This window comes from Bufo gargarizans, unplaced genomic scaffold (assembly GCF_014858855.1).
Source record: "Bufo gargarizans isolate SCDJY-AF-19 unplaced genomic scaffold, ASM1485885v1 fragScaff_scaffold_483_pilon, whole genome shotgun sequence".
Classification (NCBI taxonomy): Eukaryota; Metazoa; Chordata; class Amphibia; order Anura; family Bufonidae; genus Bufo; species Bufo gargarizans.
Window position 1 is genome coordinate 4364 of NW_025334124.1, and position 21862 is coordinate 26225.

Below are 21862 nucleotides of genomic sequence, written 5' to 3' on the forward strand. Positions count from 1 at the left end.
GAGGTACAGACAAACAAGGGAATATCTAGCATACATGTTGGACAACAACAAACAGCAGACCACACGTGTAACTACAACTAGACATAAACAACAAATCTCCAAATCAAACCCACGGCAAACATAACAACAGATAGGGTAGGGAAAAGACAAGGAGGAGACAAAGGGATGACATCCATGTAGAACTAGGATGGCCCTCAGATTGCATCCAAGAAATCCTTCTAAGGCCTCATGCACACGACCGTTGTGTGCACCCGTGGCCGTTGTTCCGTTTTCCGTGATTTTCTGCGGACCCATTGACTTTCAATGGGTCCGTTGAAAACTCGGAAAATGCACCGTTTGTCATCCGCCTCCGTGATCCGTGTATCCTGTCCGTCAAAAAAATATGACCTGTCCTATTTTTTTGACGGACAACGGTTCACGGACCCATTCAAGTCAATGGGTCCGTGAAAGAACACGGATGCACACAAGATTGGCATCCGTGATCCGTGGCCGTAGGTTACTTTCATACAGACGGATCCGAAGATCCGTCTGCATAAAAGCTTTTTCAGACCTGAATTTTCACTTCGTGAAAACTCAGATCCGACAGCATATTCTAACACAGAGGCGTTCCCATAGTGATGGGGACGCTTCTAGTTAGAATATACTACGAACTGTGTACATGACTGCTGCCTGGCAGCACCCGATCTCTTACAGGGGGCCGTGATCAGCACAATTAACCCCTCAGGTGCTGCACCTCCCTCCCCAGTTTTAATTTCATTGGTGGCCAGTGTGGCACCCCCCCCCCCTCCCTCCCTCTATTGTATTAATAACATTGGTGGCCAGTGTGCAGCCTCCCCCCCCCCCCCCGATCATTGGTGGCAGTGGAGTACCGATCGGAGTCCCAGTTTAATCGCTGGGGCTCTGATCGGTAACCATGGCAACCAGGACGCTACTGCAGTCCTGGTTGCCATAGTTACTTAGCAATAGTAGAAGCATCATACTTACCTGCTGGCTGCTGCGCTGTCTGTGACCGGCCGGGAGCTCCTCCTACTGGTAAGTGACAGATCATTAAGCAATGCGCCGCACAGACCTGTCACTTACCAGTAGGAGGAGCTCCCGGCCGGACACAGACATCGCAGCAGCCAGCAGGTAAGTATGATGCTTCTACTATTGCTAAGTAACCATGGCAACCAGGACTGCAGCAGCGTCCTGGTTGCCATGGTTACTGATCGGAGCCCCAGCGATTAAACTGGGACTCCGATCGGAACTCCGCTGCCACCAATGATCGGGGGGGGGGGGGGGAGAGGGGAGGCCGCACACTGGCCACCAATGTTATTAATACAATAGAGGGCAGGGGGGGGCCACACTGTGCCACAAATGTTATTAATACATCAGAGGGGGGGCCGGGGGGGGGGGCGCACACTGGCCACCAATGTATTAATACAATAAAGGGAGGCCGGGGGGGCGCACACTGTGCCACCAATGATTTTAAATACAATAGAGGGAGGGAGGGGGGCCGGGTGTCACGACCATGTTCATGTTGCCCGCGGTCTGGTGTGTCAACCGCAGCTGGGGGCCCTTTATTGATTGCCTCAAGTGCAGTTGCCGCGGACAACAGGTATGCGTGCGGTTGCCTTTGTTTATGTGTGGGTGTTTGTATGCACTTTGAATGTCTGGTGTGCACTGTGTTTTATGTTATGTGTGCACTCTGACATTTTCCCTTCGCCTGTGGCTGCCCGTGGCAACGTGTGGTGTTGTGTACATGTGGTGGCAGTGTCTTGGCCTTTTGGCCGGCTCCCAGGACACGTTTGCTACGCATGTCGTTGTCGACGGTAACAGCTGCAGTGAGAGTTTGTTTGTGTGTTCCCCTTTATGTGGTTTCACTACACTCCCTGGTTAAGGAAGGGTTAACTCCCTCAGTGTGTGTGCACTGGGTGTGTCTGATTGTGGGTGTGACTACATGGGCTATAAAGCTTCAGTTTAGACCTGATGTCTGAGGGGTACTCGAGCCTTGTAGTAAGCTGGAGGCACTCTCCTGGTCCCATATACCATCTGCCAGTGGGGGCCACCCTTGTGGTCATAAAAACTCTATGTCTGGTGTTAGATGATGTCTTTATGGTCTATCTGTTTATTACAACTATGGATGCCCTGGTTACCTGTGTGATATGTGTTGTGTGCTGTGTCCCTTAGTGTTTTGTGGACATCAGTTGTCATGCACGGGTTCCAGTCAGCGTGGCTGTGGCAGGTAGGCTTGGAACTGCTTTAGTACTCCTGCCATATCTATATGTTGTATTTGTGTTCCCTTTTTCCTGCAGCTTGGCCAGTGAGACTCCTGTTCCTCCGTGTCCAGAAGGAACAGGTCGTCTTACCCTGCTCCTAGTCTAGGGCCACCCTGAGGGCTAGCAGGGACTTCAAGGTTCTGGAGTATGAGCCCTCCTACCATCAGGGTCGGCTCATACCGCTAGGAGTCAGGGTCAGATTAGGGATGCGATTAGGAGGTGACCTGCTCCCTAATTCTGTCGTCCTGGTCGAGCAGCGACCACCATCATCTGGCATCGCACTGCTGAGGGTTTTCCCCATCCTCAGCCGTGACACCGGGGGGGGGGGGGGACGCACACTGTGCCACCAATGTTATTAATACAATAGAGGGAGGGAGGGGGGGGGCCCGCACTGGCCACCAATGATATTCAAACTGGGGAGGGAGGGGGGTTTGCCCCCTGCTGCCTGGCAGCCCCTGATCTCTTACAGGGGGCTATAATACGCACAATTAACCCCTTCAGGTGCGGCACCTGAGGGGTTAATTGTGCTGATCACGGCCCCCTGTAAGAGATCGGATGCTGCCAGGCAGCAGGGAGCAGTCATGTACACAGTTTGTAGTATATTCTAACTAGAAGCGTCCCCATCACCATGGGAACGCCTCTGTGTTAGAATATACTGTTGGATATGAGTTTTCACAGTGTAACTCAAATCCGATGGTATATTCTAACATAGAGGCATTCCCATGGTGATGGGGACGCTTCAAGTTAAAATATACCATAGGATTAGAGAAAACTCCGATCCGATGGTATAAAAGGGACTCCAGACTTTACATTGAAAGTCAATGGGGACGGATCCGTTTGCAATTGCACCATATTGTGTCAACGTCAAACGGATCCGTCCCCATTGACTTGCATTGTAATTCAGGACGGATCCATTTGGCTCCGCACGGCCAGGCGGAGCCTCCAAAAATCAAGGAAGACCCATGGACGAAAAAACGGTCACGGATCACGGACCAACGGAACCCCGTTTTGTGGACAGTGAAAAAATACTGTTGTGTGCATGAGGCCTAATTCAATGGCAGACATACCAATGATTTCAGTCTCAGAGCAGCAGAATAAGAAGAGACCTGAGACCACACCCAGCTACACCTTGCTCACACCTTAACCCCGTGCACACCAGAAAGGAAGGAAGACTGCCTTAAAGGGAAAGCACACACGCATGCATACAACACGCTGCCAGCAACCAGCAAGTGCGGAGAAATTGTCACGGCAAACTACCACCAAACCGTGACACTTCCCTTGTATAGCAAAGCCGCATGTTTTACAGGGATGGCGTCCACATTTTGTAATAACCTGTTGAATTAGTGTGAATTGTCTACTGTACGTAAGTACTACAGTTGGTTGTTCCAGGGAGTCTGTTTTGTTATTTCTTTTGTTATATTGAGATCTTGTCTGGATTTATTATTGACAATGTTTGAAGCTCTGGATAACATCCAATGTGGGTATCCTCTTTCAAGTAAACGGGTGTTATTAATTGATTGGCATTCCCTGTGGAAGGCAACATCGATGCTGCAATTGCCGAAACGCATAAACTGGTGTTGGAGAGTCAGGATTTGTCTACACGCTGTAATTTTGTTACCACGAATAAAGAAATAAGCACCACAACAACTACATTGGAGTGCTGGAACCGGATTTATTGTTTCATTACCAAAGGACTTACCTGTCCCGTGCACAAGGGGCTGAAAAATCTACTAAAGGTGAGCTGGAATTTCACTATGGTCTTTGTTAATCAGGAGTCCACAGGACTGTGAGGATGCTGAAGGGTTAATCGGGCATCCAATGGGCTCTGATAGTAAAGGGTTAATCAGAAGTCCACTAGGCTGAGGGCGCTGAAGGGTTAATCAGGAGTCCACTGGACTGTGAGGATGTTTAAGGGGTAATTGGGCATCCTCTGGGCTATGATAGTGAAGGGTTAATCAAGTGGCCGTTGGGCTGAGGACAGGGAAGGGTTAACTGATTGTCACACAAGTCAAGGCTGGAAATGGTGTGGTGGGTGAAGGATTAATCTTTTCTGATAAATAACATTTGGGGGCTGTGGGAGGTGAGGGGTTAATAAGGGAAATGATCAAGAGTTCCTGGCTGTAGGTAGTAGGGGGTTAATAAGGTAAGTGATCTGGAGGTCCTGGCTGTGGGTAGTAGGGGGTTAATAAGGTAAGTGATCTAGAGGTCCTGGCTGTGGGTAGTAGGGGGTTAATCAGGTAAGTGATCGGGAGATCCTGGCTGTGGGTAGTAGGGGGTTAATCAGGTAAGTGATCGGAAGTTTCTGGGTGTGGGTAGTAGGGAGTTAATCAGGTAAGTGATCGAGAGTTCCTGACTGTGGGTAGTATGGGGTTAATCAGGTAAGGGATCGGGAGTTCCTGGCTGTGGGTAGTAGGGAGTTAATCAGGTAAGTTGCAGTGATAGGGAAGTGCAGGCTCAGGAGGAAGTGTGGGTATCGTTAGCAATGGCTTTCCATCCCCCGCACTCAGCAGACAAGGAGCAGATCATGGATCCCTTGCAGCAAAATCTGTTTTTTGAGGGATTTCTGAGGAAAAGGAAAGACACCATGGTGAGTGGCCCCACACCTGTCCTGTATCACATGTACACCTGCCCTATATCACCTGTATACCTGCCCTATATCACCTGTACACCTGCCCAATATCACCTGTCCTGTATCACCTGCCCTATATCACCTGTACACCTGCCCTATATCACCTGTCCGATATCACCTGTACATCTGCCCGACATTGCCTGTCCGACATTGCCTGTCCGACATCACTTGTACACCTGCCCTACACCACCTGTACACCTGCCCTATATCACCTGTCCAATATCACCTGTACACCTGCCCTATATCATCTGTACACCTGCCCTATATCACCTGTAGACCTGTCTTATATCACCTGTCTGATATCACCTGTACACCTGCCTGATATCACCTGTACACCTGCCCTATATCACCTGTACACCTGCCTTATATCACCTGTCTGATATCACCTGTACACCTGCCCTATATCACCTGTACACCTGTCTTATATCTCCTGTCTGATATCACCTGTACACCTGCCCGATATCACCTGTACACCTGCCCTATATAACCTGTCCGATATCACCTGTACACCTGCCCTATTTCACCTGTCCGATATCACTTGTTCACCTGCCCTATATTACCTGTCTTATATTACCTGTACACCTGCCCTATATCACCTGTCCTATATCACCTGTATACCTGCCCTATATCACCTGTACACCTGCCCTATATCACCTGTACACCTGCCCTATATCACCTGTCCGATATCACCTGTACACCTGCCCTATATCACCTGTCCGATTTCACCTGTCCGATATCACCTGTACACCTGCCCTATTTCACCTGTTCGATATCACTTGTTCACCTGCCCTATATCACCTGTCTGACATCACCTGTACACCTGCCCTATATCACCTGTACACCTGCCCTATATCGCCTGTACGCCTGCCCTATATCACCTGCCCGATATCATCTTTACAGTCGTGGCCAAAAGTTTTGAGAATTACATAAATATTGGAAATTGGAAAAGTTGCTGCTTAAGTTTTTATAATAGCAATTTGCATATACTCCAGAATGTTATGAAGAGGGATCAGATGAATTGCATAGTCCTTCTTTGCCATGAAAATTAACTTAATCCCAAAAAACCTTTCCACTGCATTTCATTGCTGTCATTAAAGGACCTGCTGAGATAATTTCAGTAATCGTCTTGGTAACTCGGGTGAGAATGTTGACGAGCACAAGGCTGGAGATCATTATGTCAGGCTGATTGGGGTAAAATGGCAGACTTGACCTGTTAAAAGGAGGGTGATGCTTGAAATCATTGTTCTTCCATTGCTAACCATGGTGACCTGCAAAGAAACGCGTGCAGCCATCATTGCGTTGCATAAAAATGGCTTCACAGGCAAGGATATTGTGGCTACTAAGATTGCACCTCAATCCCCAATTTATAGGATCATCAAGAACTTCAAGGAAAGAGGTTCAATTCTTGTTAAGAAGGTTTCAGGGCGTCCAAGAAAGTCCAGCAAGCGCCAGGATCGTCTCCTAAAGAGGATTCAGCTGCGGGATCGGAGCGCCACCAGTGCAGCGCTTGCTCAGGAAGGGCAGCAGGCAGGTGTGAGCGCATCTGCACGCACAGTGAGGCCAAGACTTTTGGAAGATGGCCTGGTGTCAAGAAGGGCAGCAAAGAAGCCACTTCTCTCCCAAAAAAACATCAGGGACAGATTGATCTTCTGCAGTAAATATGGTGAATGGACGGCTGAGGACTGGGGCAAAGTCATATTCTCCGATGAAGCCTCTTTCCGATTGTTTAGGGCATCAGGAAAAAGGCTTGTCCGGAGAAGAAAAGGTGAGCGCTCCCATCAGTCCTGTGTCATGCCAACAGTAAAGCATCCCGAGACCATTCATGTGTGGGGTTGCTTCTCATCCAAGGGAGTGGGCTCACTCACAATTTTGCCCAAACACACATCCATGAATAAAGACTGGAACCAAAACACCCTCCAACAGCACCTTCTTCCAACAATCCAACAACAGTTTGGTGAAGAACAATGCATTTTCCAGCACGATGGAGCACCGTGCCATAAGGCAAAAGTGATCACTAAGTGGCTCGGGGACCAAAACGTTGACATTTTGGGTCCATGGCCTGGAAACTCCCCAGATCTTAATCCCATTGGGAACTTGTGGTCAATCCTCAAGAGGCGGGTGGACAAACAAAAACCCACTAATTCTGACAAACTCCAAGAAGTGATGATGAAAGAATGGGTTGCTATCAGTCAGGAATTGGCCAGAAGTGGATTGAGAGCATGCGCAGTCGCAGTGCAGAGGTCATGAAAAAGAAGGGCCAACACTGCAAATACTGACTCTGCATAAATGTCATGTAATTGTCGATAAAAGCCTCTGAAACGTATGAAGTGCCTGTAATTATATTTCACTACATCACAGAAGCAACTGAAACAAAGATCTAAAAGCAGTTTAGCAGCAAACTTTATGAAAACTAATATTTGTGTCATTCTCAAAACTTTTGGCCACGACTGTACACCTGCCCTATATCACCTGTTCGATATCACCTGTACACCTGCCATTTATCACCTGTACTTTGGAGAGAGTACAGAGAAGAGCTACTAAACTGGTACATGGATTGCAGGATAAAACTTACCAGGAAAGATTAAAGGACCTTAACATGTGTAGCTTGGAAGAAAGACGAGACCGAGGGGAGATTAGAGAAACTGCTAAATACATAAAGGGAATCAACAAGGTAAGGGCTCTTTCACACTTGCGTTGTCCGGATCCGGTGTGTACTCCACTTGCCGGAATTACATGCCGGATCCGGAAAAACGCAAGTGAACTGAAAGCATTTGAAGACGGATCCGTCTTCAAAATGCTTTCAGTGTTACTATGGCAGCCAGGACGCTATTAAAGTCCTGGTTGCCATAGTAGGAGCGGGGGAGCGGTATACTTACAGTCCGTGCGGCTCCCTGAGCGCTCCAGAATGACGTCAGAGCGCCCCATGCGCATGGATGACGTGCCATGCGATCACGTCATCCATGTGCGTGGGGCGCCCTGACGTCACTCTGAAGCGCCCCGGGAGCCGCACGGACGGTAAGTATGCTGCTCCCCCGCTCCCCACTACACTTTACCATGGCTGCCAGGACTTTAGCGTCCCGGCAGCCATGGTAACCATTCAGAAAAAGCTAAACGGCGGATCCGGCAATGCGCCGAAACGACGTTTAGCTTAAGGCCAGATCCGGATCAATGTCTTTCAATGGGCATTCATTCCGGATCCGGCCTTGCGGCAAGTGTTCAGGATTTTTGGCCGGAGCAAAAAGCGCAGCATGCTGCAGTATTTTATCCGGCCAAAAAACGTTCCGGTCCGGAACTGAAGACGTCCTGATGCTTCCTGAACGGATTTCTCTCCATTCAGAATGCATTAGGATAAAACTGATCAGGATTCTACCGGCATAGAGCCCCGACGACGGAACTCAGTGCCGGAAGACAAGAACGCAGGTGTGAAAGAGCCCTTAAAGAGGAGAGAATATTTAAAAGAAGAAAAACTGCTACAAGAGGACATAGTATTAAATTAGAGGGGCAAAGGGTTAACAGTAATATCAGGAAGTATTACTTTACTGAGAGAGTAGTGGATGCATGGAATAGCCTTCCTGCAGAAGTGGTAGCTGCAAATACAGTGGAGGAGTTTAAGCATGCATGGGATAGGCATAAGGCTATCCTTCATATAAGATAGGGCCAGGGGCTATTCAAAGTATTCAGTATATTGGGCAGACTAGATGGGCCAAATGGTTCTTATCTGCCGACACATTCTATGTTTCTAGGTTTCTGTCCTGCATCACCTGCCCTATATAACCTGTTCACCTGCCCTATATCACCTGTCCTGTATCACCTGTATACCTGCCCTATATCACCTGTCCTCTACACCTGCCCAATATCACCTGTCCTCTACACCTGCCCTATATCACCTGTAACCTGCCCTATATCACCTGTAACCTGCCCTATATCACCTGTACACCTGCCCTATATCACCTGTACACCTGCCCTATATCACCTGTACACCTGCCCTATAGCACCTGTCCTGTATGACCTGTACACCTGCCTTATATCACCTCTACACCTGCCCTATATCACCTACACTATATAACCTGTACTATATCACCTGCCCTATATCCCCTCTACACCTACCCTATATCACCTGTCTTATATCACCTATACACCTAACCTACATCGTCTGTCCTATATCACCTGTACACCTGTCCTATATCAGCCATTACCTGTACACCTTCTCTACATGGCCTATCCTATATAACCTGTCCTATATCACCTGTACACCTGCCCTCTATCACCTGTGTTCTGTCACCTGCACATCTTGCTTATATTGCCTGTCCTGTATTACCTCTAAACATGGCCTATTTTACCTGCCCTATATCACCTGTCCTGTATCACCTGCCCTATATCACCTTACACCTGCCCTACATCACCTGTCCGATATCACCTGTATCACCTGCCCTCCTAACCTACATCATCTGTCCTATATCACCTGTACACCTGCCCTCTATCACCTGTGTTCTGTCACCTGCACATCTTGCTTATATTGCCTGTTCTTTATTACCTCTAAACATGCCCTATATCAACTGTCCTGTATCACCAGGCAGGACAACGGCAGAGGAGGTGAGGATATAGTAGCAGGGGTATTGGAGAGGCAGTACTTTAGTGGAGGAGGTGAGGGCATAGTAACAGGGCAGTGGAGGGGACAGGACTGCAGCGAATGAGGTGAGGACATAGTGGCAGGGCAGTGGAGGGGGCAGGACTGCAGCGGAGGAGGTGAGGGCATAGTGACAGGGGTAGTGAAGGGGCAGGACTGCAGCGGAGGAGGTGAGGGAAGAGTGGCAGGGCAGTGGAGGGGACAGGACTGCAGTGGAGGAGGAGAGGGCATAGTGGCAGGGCAGTAAAGGGGACAGGACTGCAGTGGAGAAGGTGATGGCAGGACAGTAGAGGGGACAGGACTGCAGCGGAGGAGGAGAGGGCATAGTGGCAGGGCAGTGGAGGGGGCAGGACTGCAGCGGAGTAGGTGAGGGCATAGTGGCAGGCAGTGGAGAGGGCAGGACTGCAGTGGAGGAGGTGAGGGCATAGTGACAGGGCAGTAGAGGGTGCAGGACTGCAGTGAATGTTAGGGCATAGTGGCAGGGGTAGTGGAGGTGAGGGCATATTGGAAGTGGAGTGGACAGGACTGCAGCAGAGGAGGTGGCATAGTGGCAGGGGAAAAGAAGGGGACAGGACTACAGCGGAGGAAGTGAGGGCATAGTGGCATGGGAGGGAACAGGGCTGCAGCAGAGGAGGTGAGGGAATAGTGGCAGGGGCAGCGGAGGAGGTGAGGGCATGGTGGCAGGGCAGTAAAGGGGACAGGACGTGGCAGGGGCAGTGGAGGAGGTGAGGGCATGGTGGCAGGGGAGGGGACAGGACTGCAGCAGAGAAGATGATGGCATGGTGGCAGGGCAGTGGAGGGGACAGAACTACAGAGGAGGAGGTGAGGGCATAGTGGCAGGGCAGTAGAAGGGGCAGGACTGCAGTGGGGAAAGTGAGGGAATAGTGGCAGGGGTAGCGAAGGGGCAGGACTGCAGCGGATGAGGTGAAAACATAGTGGCAGGGCAGTGGAGGGGGCAGGACTGCAGTGGAGGAGGTGAGGGATGAGTGGCAGGGGTAGTGAAGGGGATAGGACAACAGCGGAGTAGGTGAGAACATAGTGGCAGGGCAGTGGAGGGGACAGGATTGCAGAGGAGGAGGTGAGGGATGAGTGGCAGGGGCAGTGGAGGGGCCAGGACTGCAGCAGAGAAGGTGAGGACATAGTGGCAGGGCAGTGGAGGGGACAGCACTGCAGCGGAGCAGGTGAGGGCATAGTGGCAGGGGTAGAGGCGGGGATAGGACTACAGCGGAGTAGGTGAGAACATAGTGTCAGGGCAGTGGAGGGGACAGGACTGCAGAGGAGGAGGTGAGGGATGAGTGGCAGGGGTAGTGAAGGGGACAGGACTGCAGCGAATGAGGTGAGGACATAGTGGCAGGGCAGTGGAGGGGGCAGGACTGCAGCGGAGGAGGTGAGGGCATAGTGGCAGGGGTAGTGGAGGAGGTGAGGGATGAGTGGCAGGGCAGTGGAGGGGACAGGACTGCAGCGGAGGAGGTGAGGGCATAGTGGCAGGGGTAGTGGAGGAGGTGAGGGCATGGTGGCAGGGGAGGGGACAGGACTGCAGCGGAGGAGGTGAGGGCATAGTGGCAGGGCAGTGGAGGGGACAGAACTACAGCAGAGGAGGTGAGGGCATAGTGGCAGGGCAGTGGAGGAGACAGGATTGCAGTGGGGAAAGTGAGGGCATAGTGGCAGGGCAGTGAAGGGGCAAGACTGCAGCAGAGGAGGTGAAAACATAGTGGCAGGGCAGTGGAGGGGGCACGACTGCAGTGGAGGAGGTGAGGGCAGAGTGGCAGGGGTAGTGGAGGGGATAGGACTACAGCGGAGTAGGTGAGAACATAGTGTCAGGGCAGTGGAGGGGACAGGACTACAGAGGAGGAGGTGAGGGATGAGTGGCAGGGCAGTGGAGGGGACAGGACTGCAGCGGAGGAGGTGTGGGCATGGTGGCAGGGGTAGTGGAGGATGTGAGGGCATGGTGGCAGGGCAGTGGAGGGGACAAGACTGCAGCGGAGGAGGTGTGGGCATGGTGGCAGGGGTAGTGGAGGAGGTGAGGGCATGGTGGCAGGGCAGTAAAGGGGACAGGACTGCAGCAGAGAAGGTGAGGGCATAGTGGTAGGACAGTGCCACATTGTGTTCTATTACTTGGGTCACTAATTCTTGAACATTTTTTATAATTAATAGAAATTAACTTGGGCAAAATACTGGTTCAAGCTTCAGAACACGACATTGTATTTCTACACCAAGAGAAACGCCGAACCCGTGAGTACTGCCCCATGTAATATCACACATGTAATACAGGTAGTCCAATGTAATTTTGCCAATGTAATACAGACAGTCGCATGTAATAGCACACATGTAATACAGACACTGCCCCATGTAATATCACACATGTAATACAGATAGTCCAATGTAATTTCGCACATGTAATACAGACAGTCGCATGTATTATCACACATGCAATACAGACACTGCCCCATGTAATATCACACATGTAATACAGACAGTCCCATGTAATATCACACATGTAATACAGACAGTCCCATGTATTATCACACATGTAATACAGACGCTGCCCCATGTAATATCACACATGTAATACAGACAGTCCCATGTATTATCACACATGTAATACAGACACTGCCCCATGTAATATCACACATGTAATACAGATAGTCCAATGTAATTTCGCACATGTAATACAGACAGTCCCATGTAATATCACACATGTAATACAGACAGTCGCATGTAATAGCACACATGTAATACAGACGCTGCCCCATGTAATATCACACATGTAATACAGACAGTCCCATGTAATATCACACATGTAATACAGACAGTCCCATGTATTATCACACATGTAATACAGACGCTGCCCCATGTAATATCACACATGTAATACAGACAGTCCCATGTATTATCACACATGTAATACAGACACTGCCCCATGTAATATCACACATGTAATACAGATAGTCCAATGTAATTTCGCACATGTAATACAGACAGTCCCATGTAATATCACACATGTAATACAGACAGTCGCATGTAATAGCACACATGTAATACAGACGCTGCCCCATGTAATATCACACATGTAATACACAGTCCCATGTAATATCACACATGTAATATAGAGGCTGCACAGTGTAATATCACTGTCATGGACACTCCAGTGACAGGGGCCAGGAGATCAGAGAGACTGGCAACACGTGGGTTAATCTGAATGGTTCCTTGTGGATCCTTTGTGTCTGTGTTGTTTTGGTAATGACCACACTTCTGGAAGGTGTTGTTGGTTTGGTCATTTAACTTCCCCTACCCTTCTAGGGGTGCGGTTTATAGCTTCAGTTTCTGGACTCTGGGCTAGCTGGTTGCTGGTTGCTGGTTCTCGGTTCTCGGTTAGGTGGCACTGCCTTTGCTCCACGTGAAGTTAAGTGTCATCTTTCCTATTTATATTTTGTTTATTGTATTCCCCTGTCTGTTGTATCCAGGCCTGAGGGAGACTCCTGTTCATACTTCTGTTGGAGGAATAGGTTGTCTCAAGTCCTGTCACTATACCAGGGTCCTAGAGGGTGTGTTAGGGCTCTAGGATACTGTGTATGAACTTTCCTACCATCAAGGTCAGTCCATACTGATAGTTAGGGCTCTTTCACAGCTGCGTTCTTTTCTTCCGGCATAGGGTTCCGTCGGCGGGGCTCTATGCCGGAAGAATCCTGATCAGTTTTATCCTAATGCATTCTGAATGGAGTGAAATCCGTTCAGGATGCATCAGGATGTCTTCAGTTCCGGACCGGAACGTTTTTTGGCCGGAGAAAATACCGCAGCATGCTGCGCTTTTTGCTCCGGCCAAAAATCCTGAAGACTTGCCGCAAGGCCGGATCCGGAATTAATGCCCATTGAAAGGCATTGATCCGGATCCGGCCTTAAGCTAAACGTCATTTCGGCGCATTGCCGGATCCGACGTTTAGCTTTTTCTGAATGGTTACCATGGCTGCCGGGACGCTAAAGTCCTGGCAGCCATGGTAAAGTGTAGTGGGGAGCGGGGGAGCAGCATACTTACCGTCCGTGCGGCTCCCGGGGCGCTCCAGAGTGACGTCAGGGCGCCCCAAGCGCATGGATCACGTGATCGCATGATAACGTCATCCATGCGCATGGGGCGCTCTGATGTCATTCTGGAGCGCCCCGGGAGCCGCACGGACTGTAAGTATACCGCTCCCCCGCTCCCCGCTCCTACTATGGCAACCAGGACTTTAATAGCGTCCTGGCTGCCATAGTAACACTGACCGCATTTTGAAGACGGATCCGTCTTCAAATGCTTTCAGTTCACTTGCGTTTTTCCGGATCCGGCGTGTAATTCCGGCAAGTGGAGTACACGCCGGATCCGGACAACGCAAGTGTAAAAGAGGCCTTAGTCAGGACTTGAATTAGGGTTGTTCTAGGAGGTGACTTTCTCCATTACCCTAGTTTCCAGGCCTCGTTCCTATCCCCTTCCTTCCTGTGCTCGGTGTGGAGTGTTCCCCCACACTCCATCCATGACAATCACACATGCAATACAGACGCCGCACAGTGTAATATCACACATGTAATACAGACGCCACACAGTGTAATATCACACATGTAATGCAGACGCCGCACAGTGTAATATCACACATGCAATGCGGACGCCGCACAGTGTAATATCACACATGCAATACAGACGCCGCACAGTGTAATATCACACATGCAATACAGACGCCGCACAGTGTAATATCACACATGCAATACAGACGCCGCACAGTGTAATATCACACATGTAATACAGACGCAGCACAGTGTAATATCACACATGTAATACAGACGCCGCACAGTGTAATATCACACATGTAATGCAGACGCCGCACAGTGTAATATCACACATGTAATACAGACGCCGCACAGTGTAATATCACACATGTAATGCAGACGCCGCACAGTGTAATATCACACATGTAATGCAGACGCCGCACAGTGTAATATCACACATGCAATGCGGACGCCGCACAGTGTAATATCACACATGTAATACAGACGCCGCACAGTGTAATATCACACATGCAATACAGACGCCGCACAGTGTAATATCACACATGCAATACAGAAGCCGCACAGTGTAATATCACACATGTAATACAGACGCAGCACAGTGTAATATCACACATGTAATACAGACGCAGCACAGTGTAATATCACACATGTAATACAGACGCCGCACAGTGTAATATCAGCCGCACAGTGTAATATCACACATGTAATACAGACGCCGCACAGTGTAATATCACACATGTAATACAGACGCCGCACAGTGTAATATCACACGTGTAATACAGACGCCGCACAGTGTAATATCACACATGTAATACAGACGCCGCACAGTGTAATATCAGCCGCACAGTGTAATATCACACATGTAATACAGACGCCGCACAGTGTAATATCACACATGTAATACAGACGCCGCACAGTGTAATATCACACGTGTAATACAGACGCCGCACAGTGTAATATCACACATGTAATACAGACGCCGCACAGTGTAATATCACACATGTAATACAGACGCCGCACAGTGTAATATCACACATGTAATACAGACGCCGCACAGTGTAATATCACACATGTAATACTGTTGTGCCTTTTCAGAAGTATAAACAGTTATATCTACTTAGGCTACTTTCACACTAGCATTCGGGGCTCCGCTTGTGAGTTCCGTTTGAAGGCTCTCACAAGCGTCCCCGAACGGATCCGTACAGCCCCAATGCATTCTGAGTGGATGCGGATCCGCTCAGAATGCATCAGTCTGGCTCCGTTTGGCCTCCGTTCCGCTCAGCAGGCGGACACCGGAACGCAGCTTGCAGCGTTTTTGTGTCCGCCTGGCTGTGCGGAGCCAAACGGATCCGTCCTGAGTTACAATGCAAGTCAATAGGGACGGATCTGTTTGACGTTGACACAATATGGTGCAATTTCCAACGGATCCGTCCCCCATTGACTTTCAATGTAAAGTCAGGAGTCCCTATTAATATACCATCAGATCAGAGTTTTCTCCAATCCGATAGTATATTTTAACTTAAAGCGTCCCCATCACCATGGGAACGCCTCTATGTTAGAATATACCATCAGATTTGAGTTAGATCGTGAAACTCATATCCGACAGTATATTCTAACACAGAGGCGTTCCCATGGTGATGGGGACGCTTCAAGTTAGAATATACTAAGAACTGTGTACATGACTGCCCCCTGCTGCCTGGCACCACCTGATCTCTTACAGGGGGCTGTGATCGGCACAATTAACCCCTCAGATGCCACACCTGAGGGGTTAATTGTGTGTATCATAGCCCCCTGTAAGAGATCAGGTGCTGCCAGGCAGAAGGGGGCAGACCCCCTCCCTCCCCTGTATTAAATATGACCAGTGCGACCCCCCTCCCTCTATATTAATTGGTGGCCAGTGCGGCCCCCTCCCTCCTCTGTATTAAATGTGACCAGTGCGGCCCCCTCCCTCTATATTCATTGGTGGCCAGTGCGGCCCCCCTCCCTCCCCAGTATTAAATGGGACCAGTGCGGCCCCCCTCCCTGTATATTCATTGGTGGCCAGTGCGGCCCCCCTCCCTCCCCAGTATTAAATGTGACCATTGGTGGCCAGTGTGGATTCCCAGTATTAAATGTGACCAGTGCGGCCCCCCTCCCTCTATATTCATTGGTGGCCAGTGCGGATTCCCAGTATTAAATGTGACCAGTGCGGCCTCCCCTCTTCCCCCCCTAATTAAAATCACACCCCCTCATCATTGGTGGCAGCGGAGAGTTCCGATCGGAGTCCCATTTTAATCGCTGGGGCTCCGATTGGTTACCATGGCAGCCAAGACACTATTGCAGTCTTGGATGCCATGGTTACTTAGCAATAAATAGAAGCATTATACTTACTGCGATGTCTGTGACCGGCCGGGCGCTCCTCCTACTGGTTAGTGAAAGGTCTGTGCGGCGCATTGCTTATAGCACAGACCTGTCACTTACCAGTAGGAGGAGCGCCCGGCCGGTCACAGACATTGCAGGTAAGTATAATGCTTCTATTTATTGCTAAGTAACCATGGCAGCCAGGACTGCAATAGCGTCTTGGCTGCCATTGTAACCAATCGGAGCCCCAGCGATTAAACTGGGACTCTGATCGGAACTCTCCGCTGCCACCAATGATGGGGGGGGGGGGCGTGATTTTAATTAGGGGGGAAGAGGGGAGGCCGCACTGGTCACATTTAATACTGGGAATCCGCACTGGCCACCAATGAATATAGAGGGAGGGGGGCCGCACTGGTCACATTTTATACTGGGAATCCACACTGGCCACCAATGAATATAGAGGGAGGGGGGCCGCACTGGTCACAATTAAATATCACATTTAATACAGGGGAGGGAGTGGGTCTGTCATTTAGACAGTTAGAAGATACAGTACAGACCAAAAGTTTGGACACACCTTCTCATTCCAAAGAGTTTTCTTTATTTTCATGACTATGAAAATTGTAGATTCACACTGAAGGCATCAAAACTATGAATTAATCACATGTGGAATTATATACATAACAAAAAAGTGTGAAACAACTGAAAATATGTCATATTCTAGGTTCTTCAAAGTAGCCACCTTTTGCTTTGATTACTGCTTTGCACACTCTTGGCATTCTCTTGATGAGCTTCAAGAGGTAGTCACCTGAAATGGTTTTCACTTCACAGGTGTGCCCTGTCAGGTTTAATAAGTGGGATTTCTTGCATCAGTTGCGTTGTGGAGAAGTCAGGTGGATACACAGCTGATAGTCCTACTGAATAGACTGTTAGAATTTGTATTATGGCAAAAAAAAAGCAGCTAAGTAAAGAAAAACGAGTGGCCATCATTACTTTAAGAAATGAAGGTCAGTCAGTCCGAAAAATTGGGAAAACTTTGAAAGTGTCCCCAAGTGCAGTCACAAAAACCATCAAGCGCTACAAAGAAACTGGCTCACATGCGGACCGCCCCAGGAAAGGAAGACCAAGAGTCACCTCTGCTGCGGAGGATAAGTTCATCCGAGTCACCAGCCTCAGAAATCGCAGGTTAACAGCAGCTCAGATTAGAGACCATGTCAATGCCACACAGAGTTCTAGCAGCAGACACATCTCTAGAACAACTGTTAAGAGGAGACTGTGTGAATCAGGCCTTCATGGTAGAATATCTGCTAGGAAACCACTGCTAAGGACAGGCAACAAGCAGAAGAGACTTGTTTGGGCTAAAGAACACAAGGAATGGACATTAGACCAGTGGAAATCTGTGCTTTAGTCTGATGAGTCCAAATTTGAGATCTTTGGTTCCAACCACCGTGTCTTTGTGCGACGCAGAAAAGGTGAATGGATGGACTCTACATGCCTGGTTCCCACCGTGAAGCATGGAGGAGGAGGTGTGATGGTGTGGGGGTGCTTTGCTGGTGACACTGTTGGGGATTTATTCAAAATTGAAGGCATACTGAACCAGCATGGCTACCACAGCATCTTGCAGCGGCATGCTATTCCATCCGGTTTGCGTTTAGTTGGACCATCATTTATTTTTCAACAGGACAATGACCCCAAACACACCTCCAGCCTGTGTAAGGGCTATTTGACCATGAAGGAGAGTGATGGGGTGCTGCGCCAGATGACCTGGCCTCCACAGTCACCGGACCTGAACCCAATCAAGATGGTTTGTGGTGAGCTGGACCGCAGAGTGAAGGCAAAAGGGCCAACAAGTGCTAAGCATCTCTGGGAACTCCTTCAAGACTGTTGGAAGACCATTTCAGGTGACTACCTCTTGAAGCTCATCAAGAGAATGCCAAGAGTGTGCTAAGCAGTAATCAAAGCAAAAGGTGGCTACTTTGAAGAACCTAGAATATGACATATTTTCAGTTGTTTCACACTTTTTTGTTATGTATATAATTCCACATGTGTTAATTCATAGTTTTGATGCCTTCAGTGTGAATCTACAATTTTCATAGTCATGAAAATAAAGAAAACTCTTTGAATGAGAAGGTGTGTCCAAACTTTTGGTCTGTACTATACATGCCACCTGTGGTAGTAGAGGCTTCATTGTATTTCTCATCTGAACATAAATTCCAAAACGTAAGAAGTATCCCCCGAGTCTATATTATAGTTGGTTCATGTATCAAAGTTTGTCTCTCAGCTCTGAGATAAGGCCTCCAGATGTCAGGTATGTGTAGTGTTGAAGATGTCAGGCATGTATGAGTTAACCCTTAATGGTATGATGCTTATACAACAGTGCCACCTAGGTATGAGTAGGTAACACTACACCAGTTTCAAAAGTGCATGCGGCGTAGTGTTATGACGTCACATTCCTTATCAATGTACACGCCTATCCGACAATGATTGGAGAGTTCCAAACTAGGAAGGTGTGTTCATCTGATAAGTTTTTGGTTAAAAAAATACATACCAAAAAGAAGGAGAAAGAGAGAGAAAAAAAGAAGGGAAACAAAGAAAAAGAGAGCCTGGAGAGAAATCTTGATTATCAGAGAAACTCTTGAGATCTGACTTCCCCTAGACTCTGCCTATCACCTACTTTCACGGGTAATGTATGATTTTTATGCGTGTGCAGTATTGATAAATTCATTCGCTTGATATCTAGCCAAAATCCCCCTTTTGTGTGGATATAGTGTTAAGGTGCTACATCAATATTGGCGTTATTCAGTTACGATGCATATAACTGAATAAAGGATCTAATATTGAATTTGGAAAAAATGTCTCTGTTGGGAATCTTTATATTCCCTAGTTTGATATCAAGTCGATAAATGTATAAGCTTTATTGCAATACTCCTAATTAGTGTTAATCGAGCACCAAAGTGCTCGTCTGCTCAAGTGCTGTGGCCAAACACATCGGTATGCTTGTGTGCTCTACCAAGCACCCAAGCACAATGAAAGTCAATGGGAGAACCCCAGGCACCCCCTGCTCGGAAGAGAAGAGGATGTCTGGTTTATAAAAAAAAAAAGGTTAGAAATTGATGGAAACCCCATCAAAATGGTTTGGAAACAGCATTAACAGCATGACTGGATGTGTCTTGTACTCCTATTATCTACGACATACAATAGACAACCACACAAAGGCTTTATGCCAAAAGCCACCTATGTGCAAGCCATCAATCTATTGATGAGACAGATAACAGGCTTAGTCAGCATACCTTACAATGGCAGCCTTGTGCATTCCAAACCAGCTCTCATCTGACTGAGAGCCAATAAACCTCAAAGTTACTTCAGATCTGTTGGATGGCTTGGGTGGACCTGCGCACCTAGATCAATATCATTAGGGAGACAAAAAGCTTTCTGATTGTCCTAACATAATATTCAAGAACATTTCTATACAGTTTTGTCATGTAAAAACTCATTTGCATAAACATGGGCATATGGGAAAGACATGCAAATGAGCAGAATCTGCCTGTTGTTTATAGGCTGAAAAACCATTTGCATGGAAAATTTGTGATCTACACTACTCATGAACAGCGCCATCTATTGGTTTCATAATCTTATGACAAGGCTATTAGTGTAGCCTTTTGCATGGAAAATTCATGATTATAATATTTGCGATCTACACTACTAATGAGCAGCGCCATCTATTGGATTCATAGTCTTGTTATAAGACTATGAAACCAATAGATGGTGCTGTTCATGAGTCATTACAAGCAGGGCAATAGTCCTCAGATGCACCCTAGCAAGCTTATATTACTGCAGATAAAGTGCTAGAAGATGTGTGAATGATAGCAGCAATCCAATATACATCTCAGTGTTAGCACAGTTATAGGCTGAGTGCTACACGGTGTGTGGACTCTGTTGAGCAGTATACCCCACTTACTAGAGTCCCAACAAGATGAACAGTGCCATCTGTTGGTTTCATACTCTTATGACAAGAGTAATTATCTTGTCATAGGACTATGAAACCAATAGATGGTGCTGTTCATGAGTAGTGTAGATCGCAAATATTCTAATCGCAAATTTTTATTGCAGATTTTCCATGCAAAAGGCTGCACTAATAGTCTTGTCATAAGACTATAAAAACCAATAGATGACTCTGGTCATGACTCATGAACAGCGCCATCTATTGGTTTTATAGTCTTATGACAAGACCATTACTCTTGTCATAATACTATGAAACCAAGAGATGGCGCTGTTCATGAGTAGTGTAGATTGCAAATTTTCCATGCAAATGGTTTTTCAACGGAAAAACAAAGCAGATTCTGCTCATTTGCATGTCTTTCCTATATGCCCATGTTTATGCAAATCAGTTTTTACATGACAAAACTGTATAGAAAGGTTATTGAATATTATGTTAGGACAATCGGAAAACTTTTTGTCTCCCTAATGATATTGATCTAGGTGCGCAGGTCCACCCAAGCCACCCAACAGATCTGAAGTAACTTTGAGGCTTACTGGCTCTCATTCAGATGAGAGCTGGTTTGGGAAGTCTCATAGTGCACAAGGCTGGCATTGTAAGGTATGCTGACTAAGCATGTCATCTGTCTTATCAATAGATTGATGGTTTGCATATACCTGGCTTTTGGCATGTAGGCTTTGTGTGGTTGTCTATTGTATGTCGTAGATAATAAGAGTCCAAGACACATCCAGCCATCCTCTTAATGCTGTTTCCAAACACATTTTGATGGTGTTTTCATCAATTTCTAACCTTTTTTTGTGAACCAGACATCCTTTTTTCTTCAGAGCATGGGCTGCCTGGTTTGATGCTCGGGTCTCCCATTGACTTTCATTGTATTAAATTGTACTCAAGCACCCACAGTATTCGGCCGAGCACTTGGATGTGCCGAGCATGCTCGCTCAACACTACTCCTAATACAATCCGAGATTGGTCATAGTTCGCAGAGCAAGGGCTCGTATCCGTCATTTTCTTGATTGAATTTCTGTGCATAGTCAATTGATATATCTCTGCATATCATTGAAATTTACATTGATACTTTTTTTGTATTTTAAATTATTGTATAATAAATCATTTATATTTTTTGCATAGACGCTTGTACCCTGTTCTTACTGATTGCACAAAATAATTAGGTTCTCGATCGAACTCTTTTGAGGTGTCTATATGTCCACCTCGTGGATCAAAATCATTTAAATAATTTTTTTTTTTGATCCATTAGTTTTTTTTTTATATATAAAGCATTTGCTTTATATCCCTGACAATACAGAGGCCGCACAGTGTAATATCACACATGTAATACAGACACTGCACAGTGTAATATCACACGTGTAATACAGACACTGCACAGTGTAATATCACACATGTAATACTGACACTGCACCGTGTAATATAACACATGTAATACTGACACTGCACCGTGTAATATCACACATGTAATACAG

At 47.6% G+C, this 21862-nt stretch overlaps 1 protein-coding gene across 3 annotated transcripts in view; it reads left to right on the forward strand.

Moving 5' to 3' along the window:
- Positions 1-4728: 4728 nt before the first annotated feature.
- Positions 4729-21862, forward strand: part of LOC122922566 — a 34479-nt gene continuing 17345 nt past the window's right edge. For 2 of the 3 annotated variants that reach the window (XR_006387140.1, XM_044273221.1), the window contains exons 1-2: positions 4729-4845; positions 11669-11746. Coding sequence is in view for 1 of the 3 variants with exons in the window: in XM_044273221.1 (XP_044129156.1) it covers positions 4741-4845; positions 11669-11746 (183 nt within the window). In the remaining 2 variants the exon portion in view is untranslated. The remainder of the gene's footprint in view (positions 4846-11668; positions 11747-21862) is intronic. The other variant, XR_006387141.1, reaches the window with a different exon arrangement.